Source organism: Trachurus trachurus (genome assembly GCF_905171665.1).
Source record: "Trachurus trachurus genome assembly, chromosome: 18".
Lineage (NCBI taxonomy): Eukaryota > Metazoa > Chordata > Actinopteri > Carangiformes > Carangidae > Trachurus > Trachurus trachurus.
In genome coordinates this window covers 7,791,246-7,812,892 of record NC_139909.1, presented here as the reverse complement: position 1 = coordinate 7,812,892, position 21,647 = coordinate 7,791,246, and the positions used below count along the sequence as shown (strand labels likewise).

Here is a 21,647-nt window from a genome sequence, read left to right as displayed (position 1 = left end):
CGCAAAGTCAGCATTGGCTTGGACATCTGGACCAAAAAGGGACTAACAGCTTCCTTTCTTGCCATCAGTGCGTGCTATTTTAACCCTGACGAAAATAAAGCAGAGCACATACTGCTTAACCTTAAGCAAATGGTTCACCCGCACACTGCACAGTCTATTGCTGCTCTTGTGGAAGAATGCACCAATGAATGGGGGATCCCAAAACAAAAAATTCTAACCATCATCACTGATAACGGAAGCAACATGGTTGCAGCTTTTCATTGTGAAGATGAGGACACGACTTCTGATGAGGACGAAGGAGGAGACGATGGAGGAGACGATGGAGGAGACGATGGAGGAGACAAAGAAGAAGCAGAAGAAAGGTAAGACTTTACAGTATGCTTATTCCCTGTTGTAGATATTAGATATGTAATATGCAATCAAGCATAAATGTTGTATTGTGATTGTGCTATAAATTTAGTTCTCAGAAGGTTAATGAAAAGTATCTGTGTTTTGTGTTCAACTTTCCATTAGGTACGGAACCTTGGAGAGGACCCCCTGTGTTGTCCATACACTTCAGCTAGTCGTCAACATGATCCAGAAGGACACCTCCATCAAACGCCTGTTGGACAAAGTCCGGCACCTGGTGGGTAAGTTTCGCAAATCATCTGTTGCCACAGAGAGGCTGCTGCAAGAGTGTGGACTAATACTGACCAAAGACTGTCCAACCAGATGGTCTAGTACTTACCTCATGTTGTGTCGCTTGCTTGAAGTAAAGGACTGTCTTACACAAGTAGCTAACACCATGAACTGGGACTGCCTGCTGCCCAGTGAGTGGCAGAGAGTGGCCACCCTGAAAGAGTTGCTGTTACCGTTTGCAGAGCACACAAAGGTGCTTCAAAGTGACACTAGTTGCCTATCCCTGGTTGTGCCAGCACTTCTGGACTTGAAGTGTCACCTGTCCAACTTCCCCCTAGTTCATGGCAGGAGCTACAGGGATGCAGCTATGCTGGCACAGAAAATGAGCACAAACATGGATGAGCGCTTTGGCCGCTTTCTGGATGTGAATGCAGACAAATTTTCTCCTCTTGCTGCGGCAGCATGTTTTGTTGATTCGAGTGTTTCAGAAACACTTTTTGAAAATGAAGATGAGGACATGCAGATTCTCGTTAAAAAAACTGAAGAATACATCATTGGCAGTGTACCACAGCAAGAGGAGTTGACTGATGAGGAGGAAGACGGCAATGGCAATACAGAAGCTGCAGAGAAAACACCCCCATCAAAACAGCCTAGATTTAGGTTTTTCAGTGCCACTCGTGCATCAAGGCCAAAGACCTTCAAGACCTCAATCAAGCAAGAGATCCAGAAATACAAAGAAGTGCTGTCCCATAACAGTGAGGAGTCTGCAATAGATTTCTGGACCTCTCAGAGCTCCACTCTGTTTCCACATCTGAAACCTCTGGCATTAGACCTCCTGGCAATGCCAGCTTCACAAGCCTTTGCAGAGCGGGTCTTTAGCTTAACCGGGGACCTTTCAAGTCGCCGCCGCAATAGAGCAAGAGTCACATTAGAAAGAAGTGCTTTTCTCAAGCTTAACAGGGTCTAGAATGGTGATGTGATTGACTGTTTTGTTTGTGTGTAACAGTTTTACTTGCATTTTACCTCACCAAGGTTGTTGTTCATTCTCAAGCTTAAGTTAACAGGGTCTAGAATGGTGATGTGATTTTGTTTGTGTGTAACAGTTTTACTTGCATTTTACCTCACCAAAGTTGTTGTTCATTCATTCTCAAGCTTAAGTTAACAGGGTCTAGAATGGTGATGTGATTTTGTTTGTGTGTAACAGTTTTACTTGCACTTTACCTCACCAAAGTTGTTGTTCATTCATTCTCAAGCTTAAGTTAACAGGGTCTAGAATGGTGATGTGATTTTGTTTGTGTGTAACAGTTTTACTTGCACTTTACCTCACCAAAGTTGTTGTTCATTCTCAAGCTTAACAGGGTCTAGAATGGTAATGTGATTATTTTGTTTGTGTGTAATAGTTTTACTTGCATTTTACCTCACCAAAGTTGTTGTTCATTGTTGCAAAGTTGAATTTTTTTACCTTTTAATATTGATGGCATTGGATCTAGCCTGGCCCTGCTAGACAGCAATTGTTTTCTAGTTAGAACAACACAAAAAGTAATTGTCAGCCAGGCCTACCTCATTTTTTTTGTATTGGCACCTACCTCAGATCTGTTATTTATTTTTTTATTTAATGCAAGAAGGCTGCAATTCTTCTCAAGTGTATTGTTTTTTATTTTATTTTATCTTTAGAATGTCAGGAATTATTTAATAACTATTTATTATTTATTATATTATATTATATATTATACATATATATATATATATATATATATATATATATATATATATATATATATATATATATATATATATATATATTATACTATTTATTTCAGATCAGAAAGGTAGGTTTGTTATGTTATTAGGCAAAAGAGTGGTTTAAAAATATATTGAATATATTGTTGCAAGTCTTTGTGTTGTTGAATTGTTGGTTCATAATAAAATATACAAATTGATGTATAGAACATTGATGTGTTTCTGTGAATATCAGTCCAGGCACCTTTAGCAACGTAGCATTCCTAATCATTCAACATGTGGAGCTACTTCATTAGGTAATAATGACATAAATCTTGTGAGATGAGTGAGAAAAAGACTAAAAGGAATCTATTGGTTTGAATAGATTAATTGTGATTAACATTACTGTTTATCTGCTTTCAAAGACTAAAAAAAGACTATCGACTAAAACTAGACTAAAATACTTTGGATTTTCTTTGACTAAAACTAGACTAAAATGCCAAGACTTTCGTCGACTAAAATGTGACTAAACAAAAAAGAATACAAGCTGACTGAATATGACTAAAACTAATAAGGGCATTTGACACAAGACTAAGACTAAAACTAAATTGAAAAATAGCCGACAAAATTAACACTGCTTGTGACCCATATTCAACACCAGCTGCTGTATACGAGCTGTTTAAAATGACCAGTTCCCTGCCGAAGCTCGAGTTGGGCGATGTTTACATTTACCTGGTGGAGAATCCATCATCCTCCACCGCTTGCAACCAATACCTCCGGTGTTATGGCTCAACTGGTGTCTGATTAAAAGCCCCATTTTGTAGTTTTTTGATCTCAAAATAATGTTTCTGAACTCGTTGAAGTGGTAGAAATGTACCTGTAACTTTCCTGTGTGGGAACACCGTCCTGGTACCGCAGCTCCGCTGAGCTCCACAGTCTGAGCTCCAGCCCACTGAGCCCAGGCTCCCTGCTCCTCTCACCCACAAACCAGAGCCCTTAGCTGGGCTGCACGGTGACCAGCTGCCCCCCCTCCCCCCGGAGCTTTGCTACGCACCGCTACCGACGGCAACGATGACGGCGGTCCGACAGCAGCGGGACCGGCGGCGGCGGCGATGGTAACCCGGCGGGACCGCCCGCCACCGGACACGGCAACAGCACCGCCCGCGGCATCAGCAACACGGTAACGGGGGTCGGAACCGACCGCGGCGCGGCGAGGACGATGCTGTTATTGTATTTTCAGAGTGTTTTCCATTAGTTCGTAACTTTAACATGACAGGCTTTGTCATAGTGTGCAGTGTTGTGCAGAGTGAGAGAAGTGTGGCGCTGACTGACTGTAGATTGCCTGAACAGGTTCACCCACAGAAGCATATTGCTGCAGTAACATGTGAACTGCGGCTTGATTTGTGAATTTGTGACAAATCTGCGGACGGAAGTGCAGCACAGCTGTTGTTCGGTGCGGTAACCAGTTAAATCAGACACCAGTTGGGCCATAACACCGGTATTTTTGAAGCAGCAGGGAGCAGTGTGTGTTTTTCTGCCTTGTCCTAATTGTGGATTGTTTTGACCGCCAGGGAGGCGTTCCATACGGGCCGTGACGTCACATGAAAGCTATCAATTGCAGTGTTTAGGGGTGTCCCCCCGACAAATTTGATACAGTTGTATCAAATTGATACAGTTGTATCAAATTTGATACAGTTGTATCAAATTTGATACAGTTGTATCAAATTTGTTGAGTTTCTTCCCACATCAGGTTTATTACTCAATACCACTATTCTGCTTTACTCTCTGTATCAATTTGAGGGATTGGTTAATTTTTACAGGGCAAACCAATAAATCATATTTGAAAGGTACAGTCTAGAGCAAATAAATGGTAGACTTATGCTGATACAAATGAAATCCAGCTTAATCATATGGGCTAGTCTTGTGTGGTGGCTAGGGATGTAACGATGCATCGTGACTCGATTAAAAATCGATACAAATGCGTGACGACTCGCATCGGTGAAAAAAAAAAAATTGCGATGCGTGAGAACAAAGTCTCCGGTGAGAAGTAGCTTACATTATCTCAAAAGTCACTGGTTGATTCATTTGTTCGACACCAGACGCCGCCACCACTCACACATACCAATTCACTCTCTTCTCTCTCTATCTCTCTTGTCCCTCGGTGCTACTTCTACTACTACTTCTGTCGAAAAAAGAAGAAAAAAAGCTGACAGTGTCACGACTTCCTGTATGTGGCCCTTCAAATTAAAAGCCCTCCAACCTACAGTTCAGTCATATTGATTTTGATTTAATTTTGACAAGCCTAGGCTCCAAATGTTTATTTAGTTTTTTTCTCAGAAAGAGAGAGAAAACTTTACTTGTTTCCTACAACCTTTATCCAATGAGGAGAGAGAACGGCATAAAGGGGCAGTCCGCTCTGTGTGTGCAGCCAAGGGATGCGCGTGAATGTGGTGACGTAGGGACGAGGGCGGGGACTGCTAACTCCATCGGCTGACAAGAAGTTAGCCAAAACTAGAGCGCTGGAAAAGAGAGTAACGACACTTCCATTGGCTCTCGTGGTAAGCATTTTGCGCCCCGAGTGGCAGGATATAGGTATTGCAAAAGTGCCCAGAAAACCCATTCACTCCAATGTATGTGTGTTGCCCACTTGCTTGTAAATTGATGAAAACGGCCGTGTTTTGGTTTTTAGGTGTCTTGGTCATATCAAATTATACTTATAATTTGTTTATTACAAAATGTAGATTGAAACAATTTAGACATCTGTTTTTTTGTTGTTTTTTTTACTCGCCTATGTGTTAATCTCACTCCAACGACAACGACTCCAACGACAACGAATATCACTCCAACGACTGTCGTTATAACACAATAGGGCACTAACGAAGTCGAAACCAACTTCCCACCAAAGACAGTCCTTTAAACGACTGTCGTTGGCACTTGGAGCACAAAGGGAACCAGTGACATCATCAGCCTTGTGAACGCCCACACAGAGGTTAAATAGTGAGTCTCCACACCAGCTAGTTGGACCAGTCCCAGCCTGGTCAGATGCTACATGAACTGATGAAGCCTCTTGGATGAGAGGTGAAACGTCTTCCTAGACAAATAACTAAGTCCAGTTGCGTTCGATTTAACCTCCTTTGAAATACTATGACCTGGGCAAATGAGAATATGCACCGGCTTATGTGTTAATGTTTATCTGTAAGTGGTCCTCAATGATGCTATTAACGTGGGTAATCTATATGTCCTTACTGAAAATACCACACTTGCTCATTCACCAACACTGCAGAGTTGTCAGTTCTTGGGCGCTTTTGCAATACCCATATTCCTCCACCAGGAGGCGCTTCCATTGGACCAATGCATGTCAGATTGAAGACAGGCAAACATCAGGGAGCCTGGACAGAGCAAACCAGTTTAACCAGTTTTTCAACAGGTTTAGCTCACCTCCTGCCACCCCTCCAACACCTCCAGCCCCCCACACACCCACACTCTCCTGCACATCACCTCTCCATCTGCCCCCCTCCTTCTCCCCCACCTCCTCCTCCCCTTCCCCCACCGAGGACACCATCAACCATCCAATGGTGACTACAGGCCAGGTAAAGAGGCAGTTGGAAAGACTGAATCAGCGAAAGGCAGCAGGCCCTGATGGCATCACGCCTAGGATCCTGAAGACCTGTGCCAGCCAGCTGTCTCCCGTACTGAGACATCTGTACAACCTGAGTCTGAGTCAGGAGAAAGTCCCGATGCTGTGGAAGACGTCCTGCCTGGTTCCTGTCCCCAAGAAGTCAATGCCATTCGACCCAGCTGACTACAGACCAATAGCCCTCACATCCCATGTGATGAAAGTCCTGGAGAGACTGGTGAGGTGAGGACGTTTCTGGATCCCTTGCAAGTTTGCCTATCAGCCCCATTTAGGAGTCGATGACGCTGTCATTTACCTGCTGCACCGAGCCCATATGCATCTGGGCGGTGGAGGAGGCACTGTGAGGATCACATTCTTTGATTTCTCCAGTGCTTTCAACACCATTCAGCCTCTGCTACCGGGTGAGAAGCTGCGGGTGATGGGTGTTAACGACGCAGCGATCTCCTGGATTACTGACTACTTGACAGGCAGGCCACAGTTTGTCCGTCTGGGCAGTGTCCTGTCTGATGTGGTGGCCAGTGATATAGGAGCTCCACAGGGGACTGTGCTTTCTCCCTTCCTCTTCACCTTAACCCTATACACCACTGACTTCAAGTACAACTCTGAGTCATGTCACCTTCAGAAGTTCTCTGATGACTCAGCTGTTGTCGGAGTACAGGACACTGATATACAACTTTGTAGAGTGGTCCGAACAGAATCACCTGAGGTTGAACATCAACAAGACCAGAGAGATGGTGATCGACTTCAGGAGGAAGAAGATACCTTCACAGCCACTATGGATCAGAGGGGAGGTGGTGGAGGACTACAAATACCTTGGAGTGGTGATTGACAACAGACTGGACTGGAAATCTAACACCGAGGCTGTGTACAAGAAGGGGACGAGCAGACTCTACTTCCTGAGGAAGCTGAGATCCTTCAACGTGTGCAGCAAGATGTTGGAGATCTTCTACCAGTCTGTTGTTGCCAGCACCATCTTCTTTGCTGCTGTGTGTTGGGGCAGCAGCATCAGAGCCAGCGACACTAACAGACTTGAGAAGATCATCAAGAAGGCTGGCTCGGTACTGGGTCTCAGGCTGGAGTCCTTTGAGACCGTGGTGGAGAGGAGGACACTGAATAAACTGTTCTCCATCATGGACAATGACCAGCACCCTCTCCATCACACAGTGGTCAGACAGCGGAGCACCTTCTCACAGAGGCTGCTACAACTCCGCTGTCGAAGGGACAGATACAGGAAATCTTTCCTGCCACATGCCATCACACTGTATAATAACAGTTGAAAAACTCTCGTCATAACTTACAGTCACTACCAGCGCAGGAATTTCACGATCCGATTTGGCCTTGTGCCCTTGAAAAAAATATCTGCCCTAAGGCCACAGTGGCCTTGATGCCCCACCCGCACTGCCCTAGTTGATTTTGCGGTTTTCTCCTTTGCCTCTTTCCTATCAACACGGCTTTGACACCTGCGTCTTTGAAGAAAAAACAATGCGTATTTTGTTGACATTCTGGCAGCATCATCACGGGGTGGGTTTGATTCGAGCCTGGCATAAACCGCTCGGGCGGGCTATAAAGACAGTTTGACGACCAATCTATCACCGGCCAACCAGGTGACTTCATCAAACACCCCCCACCCGCCGAACCAATCATGTGGCTGGAAAAGAGCCAAGCCACAACATGTCAACATTGGGCTGCTACAGCCGTGCACGTCAGCAGAGGAACACCGCCGGTAAAAAATAGAAAAAATAAAAAAAGAGTTTTGCCTCGGAAGAAAATGTGAAGGAGTCAAGGAGAACTCGGATGGCTCATGGCTGACCGTGAAAAGATGCGTGGTGCGTCATTAACTCTGAAGTAACGCTAAACTTTAACAATGGAGACGCCAGACAGCTGGAGCGGACCGACGTCCGACCGCGTTCACCCAACACGGACGCGGTCACGGTGCGGCCGCTCTGCTGCTGCTCAGCCCAGAGCCACTGTTGTGTTCACACCGACACAAACGCACCACACTCGGGCGTAAAGTTCAACTGTGCCGACCTGAACACTGCCCAGACCCAGGCAAGCTACTATACTAACATCTGTTTTATTTATATGATACTGTTGTATAATGTTCATAATTACATCTGTCATGCTCAATTTTTGACAGGAAAAAAAAAATCACAAAATAACCTTCTGATAACTTCAAATCTCACTTGTGACAATAAGGGAATATTTAAGCTTGACCAAAATAGTGATTTGAGTTATATCGTGATATAAATTGATGTCGACTGATATGAAAACAAAAATATCGTGATAGGATTTTTTCTCATATCGCCCAGTGCAATAGTGAACAAGTAAGATAGGAATTTCGAAACATAGCTGCATAGGACTGGACCTTTGTGCAAAAAATTAAATGCATAAATGAATTTAAAGTAGAACATTTCTGGTTTGCTTGAGCATTTTTATGGCCTTGCTGCCCTGGCTTTTGGCCTTTGTGCCCTCAAAAAATTGACAACACGTAAGGCCAACTGGCCCTGCCCCTAAAATGACGAAATTCCAGGCCTGGTCACTACGCACTTTATTTTTCTACACACAGTTACACACATTGCACATTTTCTACTTTGCACTCAAGTCAACGCCACCAATTTGTTGTTGTATGTACATCACATTTTATTTGCTATTGCTATTTTATTATGTATAGTTTGTTCTTTATATTTTACTATTTTATTATGTATAGTTTGTTCTTTATATTCTTATACTATATGTTGTTATCGTCACTGTGCGTCTGTGTAATGCTGCTGCACTGTAATTTCCCAGCTTGGGATCAATAAAGTCTATCTATCTATCTATCTATCTATCTATCTATCTATCTATCTATCTATCTATCTATCTATCTATCTATGAGTTCTAGCCAAAACGACCGGATCGCCTACTTCTGCTTTAAGTCGGAAATATCATACCTTAAACTATCAGTAAAAGTTGCACCTGATTAAACACGAGGAAAACGCTCAATCTTCATAAAAAACAAATATTGCAAAATCGCGTAGGCTTTATGTATCTTTCCGGACCTTCACTTTGCTCAAGGACTGAGCCTACCGTATTTACTCTAGATCGAGCGCAACGGAAATCAAACATCGGCTCACTTTATGTTACTCCGTTACCGCAGCGGCTCACATTACCAAGATAAATGTAGTACAACGTGTTCTCTTTCTCTACAAAACACAACTTTGAGGTGAAATTATTTAAAAACTGAATCACCAACCGGTTTTGTTGAGAGCGACTCGAGGCTGCAGGAGAACATCCAGCAGGTTCCTCTGCCGCTCGATCTCCTGTCTGAAGCCCGAAGCCTCCGCCTCGTACCCGGCTACGACTCTGTCCACGGCCGCTAAGATTTCCTGGGAGGCGGCGGCGAGTCTCTCGGTAACAAATCCTCTCAGAAACTTCACCTCAGACATTTTACTCAGACTCTTTGTCCCAGGCAGGAGACCAATGTGTTCCCCGCTGATCGATTCTCTTCCGGTTTGGACACGTCACGTGCATAGATCCACCAATCGGCAACCGAAGGGACGCCCACAAAAAACGTAACTTCCGCTTAGAGTAAAGCGAGGAGTACAGAGAGTAAAAAATCAACTGTCTACTATGAAGTGCAATCAAAAAACATGCATGGAGTGCTGCATGGAATTGTCTTTGTCTCTTGTCTCTACCTCTGGTGCTCTTCAGTGTGAGGATCCAATGTGGTAGCGGAAACCGAGGTGATTTTAAAAAACCTTTATTGCAGCATGGCCAAACAGATTAAAACCAAGCCAACGCGTTGCGGCCACAGGCCATCATCAGGGCTGGTATAAAATGGCCGCCCATATGTAACCTATAGGGAGAGGTCACATGACTGGGCGGGCCCCAAGAAGCACATGTGATGCCAATCAGCAGAATACAATATACATCCACATCCAAACAGACATGAAAGGAGAATAACACAAAATATACAAGCAATCAACAATAGAGAACATTTCAAACTAAGTCATCAGGTTAATTAACAGGGGTTTCTCATTCAGGAAGCTGAAGGAAGACACATATTGGGAGCTGGATCCTGCCTAGATCAAAGAAAAGGGGAGAAGTCAAGTTCACCATTTAGGCCTGGGTACTGTGTAGCTTTCAGAGTATATATCCAAAAGGATTCTCTCTGTAAGAGCCTTTTTACCCCCCCCCCCCCCCCCCCCCCCCTTACTGAATTGGCAATGTGCTCTATACCTGAGATCTTCAAGGTATTACAACTGTGGCTGGCCTCGTTACAGTGTAGAGCCATAGGATATTGGGGGTTACCTGTCCTAATGGCATGTTTATGCTCAGCTAGTCGTACCTTAAGTTTACGCTTCATTCTCCCAACATAAAACCGGCCACACGGGCATTCCAGTCTGTATACAACAAATGTAGTGTTGCAGTTTATGAATGATTTGATATCATATTTGCAACCTGAAGTAACGTCTGTGAAATAGTTAGCATTGACCATGTTATCACAATGATTACAATTGCCACATTTATAATTCGCTGTTCTCATATTGAGCCATGTCTTACGGGGAGCTGAAGTAAGATGGCTCCTCACCAGTTTATCATTAAAGGTAGGAGCTCTTCTGAAGCTGACAGTGGGAGCATCTGGGAGAACTTCTCTAAGGAAGCCATCACTTCTCAAAATTTCCCAGTTTCTTTTTATAATTTGTTTAATTGCATTGGCCTGATTCCCATACTGTGTCACAAAGTAGACTTGATTTGAATCTTGTGTTTTTTGCTTAGCAACCAGAAGTTGTTCTCTTGTGAGCTTCTTTGCTTTATTATATGCTTTATCAATAGTCTTATGTTTGTAACCTCTTCTCTTAAACCTGGTGCTCATATCTTGAGCTTGTCTCTCAAAATCTGATTCAGAGTCACAGATTCTTTTAAGCCTCTGAAATTGACCATAGGGTACATTTTCTATCAACCAAGGTGGATGAAAGCTATCCGCTCTTAGTATGGTGTTACAGTCTGTAGGCTTTCTAAATATGGAAGTATGTAAGTCACCATGCTCATCTTTTGAGATCTTAAGGTCAAGAAAATGAATTTCAGAATGGGAATAGTCAAGGCTAAGTTTCAAATTCTCATTAGTACTATTCAAATAGGAGTGAAATTGTAGAAGTTTTGTCTCAGATCCAGACCAGAGTAGAAGAATATCGTCTATGTATCGGCCCCACCAAATGATTTTATCTCTGTAAACATTAAGGCTAGAGTACACAAACTTTTCTTCCCAAAATCCCATGAATAGGTTGGCGTAGTTAGGTGCAAAACATGCTCCCATTGCTGTACCCTTTTTCTGTTTAAAAAACTGATTCTGAAACAAAAACACATTATTATTTAGAGTCCATTCTGTAAGTAGCAAGATGAAGTCAGCAGGGGGCAGCAGCTCAGGTTGTCTCTTTTCCAGAAAAAATGATAGAGCTTCTAAGCCCTCATTGTGAGCAATGTTAGTATATAATGCTTCCACATCCATGGTAACCAAGAGTAATGATCCATTGTTTTTTAGTTCTCTGATCTTATTTAGAACATGTGTGCTGTCTTGAATAAAAGAGGGCAGTTCATTTACAAATGGCTTAATGTGGAAATCAACAAATTTAGATGCTGGTTCTGTAATTGACTCATTTCCACTAATAATTGGTCTTCCTGGTGGATTAAGTAAGTTCTTATGCACTTTAGGGAGCAAATAAAATGAGGGGATTCTTGGATTTTCCTTGAGAAGAAAATCATGTTCACTTTGTGAAATCCAATCTTCATTCCTGGCTCCTAGTAACATATTTGTAAATTCAGTCTTCATCTGTTCAGTAGGGTTAGACAATAGGGGCTCATAGTACTCACGGTTGTCCAGCTGTCGTCGGGCCTCCAGGATGTATTGGTCTTTGCCCCACACCACTACTGCACCATCTTTATCAGCTCTCTTGATTACGATGTCCTCATTTGAAGATAGCCATTTCAGGGCCTCAGCTTCTTCTTTTGAGAGGTTATGATGTTTTTTTGTCTTAGTTTTGAAGAGTTTGTCAACTTCATGTGTCACTGTTTTGTAAAAAGTATTCAAAGTGGGGTTATAAATGTGGGAGCGTGCCTATGTTCCCTCAGCCCTATGTTCCCTCTGGACTCTCTCTACCTATCTGGACTCTGTCTATCTGGCCTGTCTAGCCTCTACCTGGTCTTTTTACTAAACTTAACCAACTCCTTTCTTCATTGCCTAAACCCAACCAATGGTGGGACCAAAGGGCTGTGGGAATAGGGCCTAATTTTCAGTGACAACAAAAGTTAGAAATGAGGGAACATAGGGCTGAGGGAACATAGGGCCTAATTTTCAGTGACGACAAAAGTTAGAAATGAGGGAACATAGGGCTGAGGGAACATAGGGCTGTGGGAACATAGGGATGACCCCATAAATGTTTGAGGTGAAAGTAGATTTTGGTTTAATAACCGGTCTTATATCAGGTCGAGAATGAGAGCGAAAGGCTGCTTGACTCGGGTTTGTATGATACCACACTTTAAGCTGAAGATTATGATGGAACTTAAAAAGGTCAACTTTTGTTTGAAATTCATTAGTAGTATTAGTGGGGGCAAATGTGAGACCTTTGGAGAGGACAGCAAGATGGCTGGTTGAGAGTGGAATGCCGGAGATGTTGATCACCTGTTCATCTTCCTCCTTTGGCTCCTGGTGTACACGCCATAGTTCCCGACTGGACCTGCCTCTGCCTCTTCTGAGGTCTTCCGCCTAGTCTCCTTCGCATCCTGTTTCTCTTGTTGGGGTCTGACATCTAAAACATTGTTTGAGGTGTCCCCCATCCCAGAATTATCGTCATCACTACTAGGTAGCAGGAAGGAGACACTTCTCCTTCGTTGTGGCTGAGCTTTATAGCTGTGTCTTTGTTTCCATGTGTAGACTTTATCTTCTGTATAATCAGACTGATCTCTCTTGAATTTCTTCAGTTTCTGTTGTTTGAGCTCTGTTTGTAGTTTCTCTAATCCCTCTTTCAGCTCTTTTTCAAAGGGAGCCTCTTGTTATCTGAATTTAGTGGAAACCTCTTCTTTAAGTGTGGCTATTTCATCCTGAGTCTGATTTTTCTGCTTCTTAGCTTCTTCAATCAGGAGTAGCATGAGGTCAAGAGAACATTTATTTAAGATGGCCTCCCACTTGTGTTTAAAGTCTTTGTCTTCAGAGCCAAAAGATGGGAACTTTTTTATTCTTAATCCTCTTGGGATCATTTTTTCTCGCCAATAGTCAGATAATGTAGTCATGTGGAGATGCAATTTAAGTTCTTTCTCTGAGAGCTTCTTCAGCTCTAAAAAGAGCTTTTTGGCATCTGGGGCCTCTGCTGAAGTCTGGTCAAACAAAGTATCAGAAACTATAATGCTCTCAGCTTCTTCTTAAAAAGAAACTGGGAAATTTTGAGAAGTGATGGCTTCCTTGGAGAAGTTCTCCCAGATGCTCCCACTGTCAGCTTCAGAAGTGCTCCTACCTTTAATGATAAACTGGTGAGGAGCCATCTTACTTCAGCTCCCCGTAAGACATGGCTCAATATGAGAACAGGGAATCATAAATGTGGCAATTGTAATCATTGTGATAACATGGTCAATGCTAACTATTTCACATACGTTACTTCAGGTTGCAAATATGATATCAAATCATTCATAAACTGCAACACTACGTTTGTTGTATACAGACTGGAATGCCCGTGTGGCCGGTTTTATGTTGGGAGAACGAAGCGTAAACTTAAGGTACGACTAGCTGAGCATAAACATGCCATTAGGACAGGTAACCCCCAATATCCTATGGCTCTATACTGTAACGAGGCCAGCCACAGTTGTAATACCTTGAAGATCTCAGGTATAGAGCACATTGCCAGTTCAGTAAGGGGGGGAGACGGGTTAAAAAGGCTCTTACAGAGAGAATCTTTTTGGATATATACTCTGAAAGCTACACAGTACCCAGGCCTAAATGGTGAACTTGACTTCTCCCCTTTTCTTTGATCTAGGCAGGATCCAGCTCCCAATATGTGTCTTCCTTCAGCTTCCTGAATGAGAAACCCCTGTTAATTAACCTGATGATTTATAATGTTTGAAATGTTCTCTATTGTTGATTGCTTGTATATTTTGTGTTATTCTCATTTCATGTCTGTTTGGATGTTGATGTATATTGTATTCTGCTGATTGGCATCACATGTGCTTCTTGGGGCCTGCCCAGTCATGTGACCTCTCCCTATATATACAGGTTACATATGGGCGGCCATTTTATACCAGCCCTGATGAAGGCCTGTGGCCGCAACGCGTTGGCTTGGTTTTAATTTGTTTGGGCATGCTGCAATAAAGGTTTTTTAAAATCACCTTCCTACTCTGAGTGCCTCAGTTCCCGCTACTACCCTGTCTATGGAGTGCCTTTACATCAAGTCAAATCAGTCACTTTATTTTTGGCATCTTGACATTTTAAACAACTAGGTTAGGCCATTTTTCATTCATAATTCATTTTTTTAATTACAACTACAACTCATTATTTACTGCATGTAACACCGACAGAGGAGATGAACTGCATCAGAGAGCCACACACTGCTGGCAACAGTTTGGGCCACATTCTTACATACAGCTTGTTTAATCCTAAAACTTAAGAGAAAATGGTATTCCAATTTAAAATGAATGGATCCTCAATTTCTTTATTAACAAACAAAAAACAAAAGATTTTTCCACCAAGTACAACTATACCAGAGAGAGATTTTTACCAAATTTGTTACACTTTGATAAAAACAATGACATTTTTGTTGAGTTGGAATGAGCTGTTACAGTTCAGCTCAACCATCAACTCTGCAGCCTCACTTACTGCTGTCATTTATATAGCATTCATTTCACGAACAATCAATTTCATACAATTTCAAAATCATAAACTTTAACAAAATATTTTACATGTGAAATTCATTTTCACTGTGTTGTGATGAGCTGTTACAGTTCAATAACTGCAGCCTCACACACACTGCTGCTGCCTTCAGTAACAGTCCTGAGTTTACATACACTCATACTCCAGAAAACTCATTCTCTCCAATGAATGTGTGTTGCCCACTTGCTTGAAAATTGATGAAAATGGCCGTGTTTTTGTTTTTAAGTGTCTTGGTCATATCAAATTATATTTATAATTTGTTTATTACAAAATGTAGATTGAAACATTAATGTAGACAACTGTTTTTTTTTTACTCACGTATGTGTTACTATTTATCTGTAAAGGATCCACGATGATGCTATTAACGTGGGTGATCCATAAATGTCCTTAAATTATTGAAAATACCACACTTGCTCATTCACCAACAATGCAGAGATGTCAGTCCTTGGGCGCTTTTGCAATACCCATATTCCACCATCAGGAGGCGCTTCCATTGGACCAATGCGTGTCGTTACTCTCTTCTCCAGTGCTCTAGTCTCTTCTTGCCAGAAACATCAGAGTATTGACGGACACAAAAACTTCAACTGTACGTTTACTCTCATTCATGGATTCTTGTGAACACGTAAAAATCTTCCTGTTTACAAAATATCTCATCACAAAACTGCAACTAAATGATTGAAGGTGTCTTAACACTACCTACTGCCTTACATGTACTCCACACACACTACAAGAAAATGGTTTAATTTCTGTATGGACTTTCATGTGCTGCTCAAGACAACAACTGAAGTTTCACTCCTTTATGGGATTTCATGTGTGTCGCCAAATTCTCCAGCTCCATAAATGTTTTCCCACAAACACTGCAACCAAATGGCTTCACTTTTGAATGGACTTTTGTGTGAGACAAACGATGATGGTAATGGTTAAATCCTTTCCCACAGATAGCGCAACTAAATGGTTTCTCCTGTGTGTGGACTCTCAAGTGCATATTTAAACTCCCTGAATGACTAAAATGTTTCCCACAGGTAGGACATTCAAATGGTTTCTCTCCTGTATGGATCCTCATGTGGGCTTTAAGATGACTACTTCCACTAAATTGTTTACCACATGTAGCACAGTCAAATGGTTTCTCTCCCGTATGGACTCTCATGTGGACTCTAAGATTACCTCCTCTACTAAATGTTTTACCACATGTAACACAGTCAAATGGGTTCTCTCTTGTATGGAGTCTCATATGTTCTTTAAGAGTACCACTTTGACTAAATGTTTTACCACAGGTAGCACAGTCAAATGGTTTCTCTCCTGTATGGGTCCTCATGTGAGATTTAAGATTACCTCCTTGACTAAATTTTTGACCACATGTAGCACATTCAAACGGTTTCTCTCCTGTATGGATTCTCATGTGTCTCTTCAACAAATAGTTTTTGCTAAATGTTTTCCCACACTCTGAGCAGAGGTGAGACTTCTTACCAGTGTCACATTCTTTATCACTTACATGAACAGCTTCACTGTTCAAACCTGACTCAGGTGCTCTGGTTTCTCTCCAGTCATCATCACTGTATTCAGTCTCACAGGACGACTCTGAGACCTCATCATCTGTATCTGGTCGACGATCTTCAGGTTGATCTGAGTTCCTGGCTGGTTCAGATCCTCCACAGTCGTCTCCATCGGCCTCCATCTGTTCAGCTGAGCTGCTGGATGGAGGCTCAGCCTCAATTTGTCTTTGATGAGGTTGTAGAGACTGAGGTTTCTCCTCATCCTCACTCTTCACATGAACAGAAGTGAAGGGAAACTCAAGAGATAGTTCCTCCTTTTCTTCTTTAAGATGTAGTTCCTCCTTTTCTTCTTTAAGATGTAGACTCTCTGGCTTCTCCTGATCCAGGTTAGAGGTCAACTCAGGAGGATCCTCTGCTTCAATCATCAACAGGTGCTGATCACCTGCAGAAACAATTAAACACATCATGAAAAACAGTGTCTTCATACTGTCACTCATATACCTGGTGTCTCTATGAACCCCAATGACCCTCTCAGTGGACACTAGTCTGAGCTGAAGGAATTTTGCTCCTGCTATGAGCCTCTGATTGGCCGTAAGTCTCAGAACTACCTTTTACTTTTATTTGAGTGAACCATATGAGTTTTGCTTTTACCAGGCTAGGATAAAGGAATATCACAGAGCAGTAAGTTTGTGGTAAAAGGCTTGCAGTATTGCTTCCAATAAAGAAAGTAATTTAAAAAAAAGGATGTTCAAAAAAAGTGATCTTGTGACTCAACTTACGTTGACCATAGGAGTTGGGAAATTGATCAACCCCCCCTTCTTTCCTTCCATCCATCTCCTACCTCCCCCTTTACTTAATATTTCATCTGTCCAGGTTACAGGTGAACACAAACTGCAGGGACTTCCTGCTGAGCCACCAACTCACTGAGATTTGGGGAGCAATTACTTGGCATCTTGAGAAGAATCACAGATATTTTTCTTTGAAAGTAAAGTTTGGCACACTATAAACAACTTTTCCTGTTTATAGGAACATACTTTCTGTAATCACAAACATACAGAATCTTGATTTAATCATTTGGACATATACAGCCAAAATACATTCATTAAGTGTATAGGATAGGTGGCTCAACTTACCCCTGGCCAAATGGATCAACTTACCCCACAGCTACCTTGGGTTTATTGCTCTCACAGCTAAAATGGTGCAGTTTCATGCTAGGTTTACTACCTCATGTTGTAGCTCATAAATACCACAACCCATGTATAAAACAAATTTGCAATCATCTCTTTTGGTCTAAACACAATTCTCATGAAACTTATGATCGACAAAATTCACTCATGAGAGTGAAAAATGATTTTTTTTTTTTGTCATAAATGTTAAAGCAGATATCAGTGGAATGTTTTTGTTAATATAAGTCCTAAATAGTCCTATTTTCCGTCAGCAATCACTTACATGAAGTATTTCAGCCTAAACACGAGTCTCTCCGTCACTCTGCTCTGCTGTAACCCGAGGAGAAAATTTTCCTTGTGGGATACAAGTGTTATCCAATGAGGAGAGAGAACGGCATGAAGGGCTGTGTGTGCAGCCAAGGGATGCGCGTGAATGTGGTGACGTAGCACGAGGACCAATTGATGCCTGACAAGGGCGGGGGCTGCTAACTCATGGTGCGTTCAAAGAAACTCGTACTTTGTGTTTTTCCTTCCTGTGAAGTCATACCAGTTCGATCTGGTACGAGTTCACGGGTCGGAAGTTACGAGTGGCCGTTATAGGGAACTTTCACAGACAACAGGATGGTAAAAACACGAGCTACGGGTTACCTGGAACGCTACCAAGTCGTAGTTGTGACTTGAAGCTGTAACTTACGGTTTCAAAAGCCTGCCTTGAACGCAGCATTAGCCGAAACGGCCGTGAAGCTGATATCTGCTTTAAACCACTTTACTCACGTGGTTCTAACCTTCACAGACTCCATGATATGATGCCTGCCTCCCAAATATTTGGTCACATGCTAATTTTTTCCTATAGTTTCCTAGAAACAAGGGGTGGGTCAACTTACCCACTGGCTCATATAATAATAATAATAATAATAATAATAATAATAATAATAATAATAATAATAATAATAATAATAATAAAGTTTATTTATATAGCACCTTACAACATCAGAAAGATGATCAAAGTGCTTTACAGAAAAAAATTACATTACAAGTGACAAGGAGTAACATAGCTGATATAAAAGCAAGAGAACACAAATGATAAAATGCATATCAAAAGGCAAAAGTTACTCAATATTAAAAGCCTGTCTAAATAAATGAGTTTTAAGATGTGATTTAAAAAGTGCCAAGTCATTAATCAAATGTAGTTCAGGGGGTAGGGAGTTCCACAATTTCGGGGCCGCTATCGAAAAGGCACGATCCCCCCACTGTTTAAAATTAGAAAAAGGAACCTCCAACAGGGGCTGTTCTGAGGACCGGAGGGCTCTACAGTGTCGTCTAAGCTTTATACAATCAGACAGATACACTGGAGCAAGACCGTGGATAGCTTTAAAAACAAACATTATCGGTTTAAAAATGATCCTGAATTTAACTGGGAGCCAATGTAGTGAAAGAAGAACGGGAGTGATGTGACTCTTACCCCACTCCACTGTTCCCTCTAAGGTGTTTTACTGTGCAATTGCACACTGCTCCCCACCTCTTTGCCCAGAAGACAAAAAAAGTTGCACACTCAAATATCCATGACCATTTCTCCCTAATGTGCGCTTCGAATTGTGAAATTTATGACCTTAACCGTGGTCTGTAGTGCAACTACGATTTAAGTTTTTGCTTGAGAATTATTATTATTGTTAATATCAAGAATGCTTCTGTGCCAAGAGCTGATGACACCAACTTGATGTTAGGTATTTTTTTCATATTGTATGGCAATAAATGCAAAATCTATTTTGCCAAAACAATATTGTATTTTGTTATCATTAACTGTAACTGACCTAGATATGGAGTAGCCTATGTAATGCTGTCAAAATAATCTGTTATTAATCATAATAGTAATAGCCAATTGTATTGATAGTTGGAGTTGGAGAGGTGAGGCCATAGCACCAGCATGTGGACGTACTGTGTACGCTTGAGTTTTCGCTCACAGTCGCTCAAGCAGGTCATCAGGGGAGTTGAATTTCTGCTCAGGAGTTTCGAAAATTAGAGGGAACATTGCCCCACTCTCCCCTACAATATGTCATCTTTCTCTACAAACCACAACTTTGAGGTGAAATGATTTAAAACTGAATCACCAACCTGTTTTGTTGAGGACGACTCGAGGCTGCAGGAGAACACCCAGCAGGTTCCTCTGCCGTTCGATCTCCTGTCTGAAGCCCGAAGCCTCCGCCTCGTATCCGGCTACGACTCTGTCCACGGCCGCTAAGATTTCCTGGGAGGCGGCGGCGAGTCTCTCGGTAACGAATCCTCTCAGAAACTCAGACATTTTTACTCAAACTCTTTGTTGTTCCTGGCAGCCAGGAGACGCGAACGTTCCACGCTGCTCGGCTCTCTTCCGGGTTGGGCACGTCACGTGCATAGATCCCATAGATATACACGCATAGATCCACCAGTCGGCAACCGAAGGGTTTCAGTGGCAAAATGTCCTTTTTGGATTTATAAAGAGTGACGCCCCAGCTGAAAAATAATATTTTTTAATCAATCTCATTTTAATTCTTGCAAAGTTTTATATCCACAAGTGTAAATTTGCCAAGTAAAACCCATTTTTTGTGTTTTCATGAAAGAACTGGAGGTGTATTTCAAGTCAGTTTCCTCTGCTAATAACAAGAAAGCTATCAAAACTATAAATCTGTGCTCCCACTTTAATATATTTAATTCAATTTAATTTCCATTGCTCATATCCCCTGGTGTGTCTTACTTTTTTTCTTCTCCTTTTTATTTATTTTTATTTTTTTTTTTACTATTATTTATTTCTATTTATGTATGTATTTATTTTATTGTCACGTCTATTTGTTATCCAATTGTTATTAATATGATGCTCATCATATGAATGCACTGTTTATGTATTTTGTAAAGCAATAATAAAGTTGTTAAAAAAAAAACAAAAAACGAAGGGTTTCAGTCACATGATGTTTTTGGGTGTGGGCGCCATCTAGAGCATCAGAGAGTAACGACACGCATTGGTCCAATGGAAGCGCCTCCTGATGGCGGAATATGGGTATTGCAAAAGTGCCCAAGAACTGACATCTCTGCATTGTTGGTGAATGAGCAAGTGTGGTATTTTCAATAATTTAAAGGTGTAAAAAAAAAAAAGGAAACTGAATTTGAGCCCATTCTGGGTCATAAAATTAGTGTAATAACTCATCTTTCAGACGATGTAGTCCAAACTTTGTGCAAAATTCTATTTTTGAGTAAAAGCAAGATGTCTGTATTTGTTGTATTGTCATGTTATGTACAGTCTACAATGTAATGTAGTGTATTGTTGATGTTGTGTGTTCTATGTATATGATTGTTCAGGGACCCCCTTGAAAATGAGATGCTACATCTCAAGGGGCTATCCTTTAATAAATTCAATTCAAAATCCGGGATGAAAGTGTGGCATTTTTTTTTTTGCATTGGATAATGCAGGCGCACGGATTATACGCAGGGATGTGATTGGCCAAGGACAAAAAAGCAGGAAATTATAATATGGACCCATAGCGCGACACAGCAACAGTGCAGCCATTACACACAATGACATAATTTTGATACTTTATATTAAAAGTATATACACAAACAGAAAACAATTAATTTAAGGAGAAAAAAACCCCTCAAAAACAGCATGTCAATCAATAGGTGCAGATATTATTACGTGTGTGTGTGTGTTGTGAATATCACACACATGTGACATAATCTTCATCATTTTGATCATTCAAAATGTGTCTGAGAGCCAGAGAGACGAGAGAGAGAGCCAGTTATGGCAGGTGGAATTAGCACTTGATATTGAATTTATTTAAAAGGAAAACAAACATGCAGTAGCTACTTAGCTCCATTTTAATATTTAAAGCAGATATCAGTGGAATGTTTTTGTTAATATAAGTCCTAAATAGTCCTATTTTCCGTCAGCAATCACTTACATGAAGTATTTCAGCCTAAACACGAGTCTCTCCGTCACTCTGCTCTGCTGTAACCCGAGGAGAAAATTTTCCTTGTGGGATACAAGTGTTATCCAATGAGGAGAGAGAACGGCATGAAGGGCTGTGTGTGCAGCCAAGGGATGCGCGTGAATGTGGTGACGTAGCACGAGGACCAATTGATGCCTGACAAGG

The 21,647-nt window shown here is 41.7% G+C and overlaps 1 protein-coding gene and 1 long non-coding RNA gene across 2 annotated transcripts in view; one reads left to right on the top strand and one right to left on the bottom strand.

Moving 5' to 3' along the window:
• LOC311002144 overlaps positions 1-3,186 on the top strand; it is a 475,958-nt gene extending 472,772 nt beyond the window's left edge. The window contains exon 3 of the long non-coding RNA XR_014596220.1: positions 2,999-3,186. This is a non-coding gene — a long non-coding RNA (uncharacterized lncRNA). The remainder of the gene's footprint in view (positions 1-2,998) is intronic.
• Positions 3,187-12,628: 9,442 nt separating this feature from the next.
• Positions 12,629-19,854, bottom strand: LOC311001479 (uncharacterized protein; the record flags this gene model as incomplete). The annotated part of the gene is made up of 3 exons (XM_083992567.1): positions 19,639-19,854; positions 16,629-16,802; positions 12,629-12,759 (listed from the first exon to the last, which is right to left on the bottom strand). Exons 1-3 carry the CDS (start codon positions 19,823-19,825, stop codon positions 12,629-12,631), a joined length of 492 nt encoding a protein of 163 aa, XP_083848693.1. The 5' UTR covers positions 19,826-19,854.
• Positions 19,855-21,647: the final 1,793 nt, after the last annotated feature.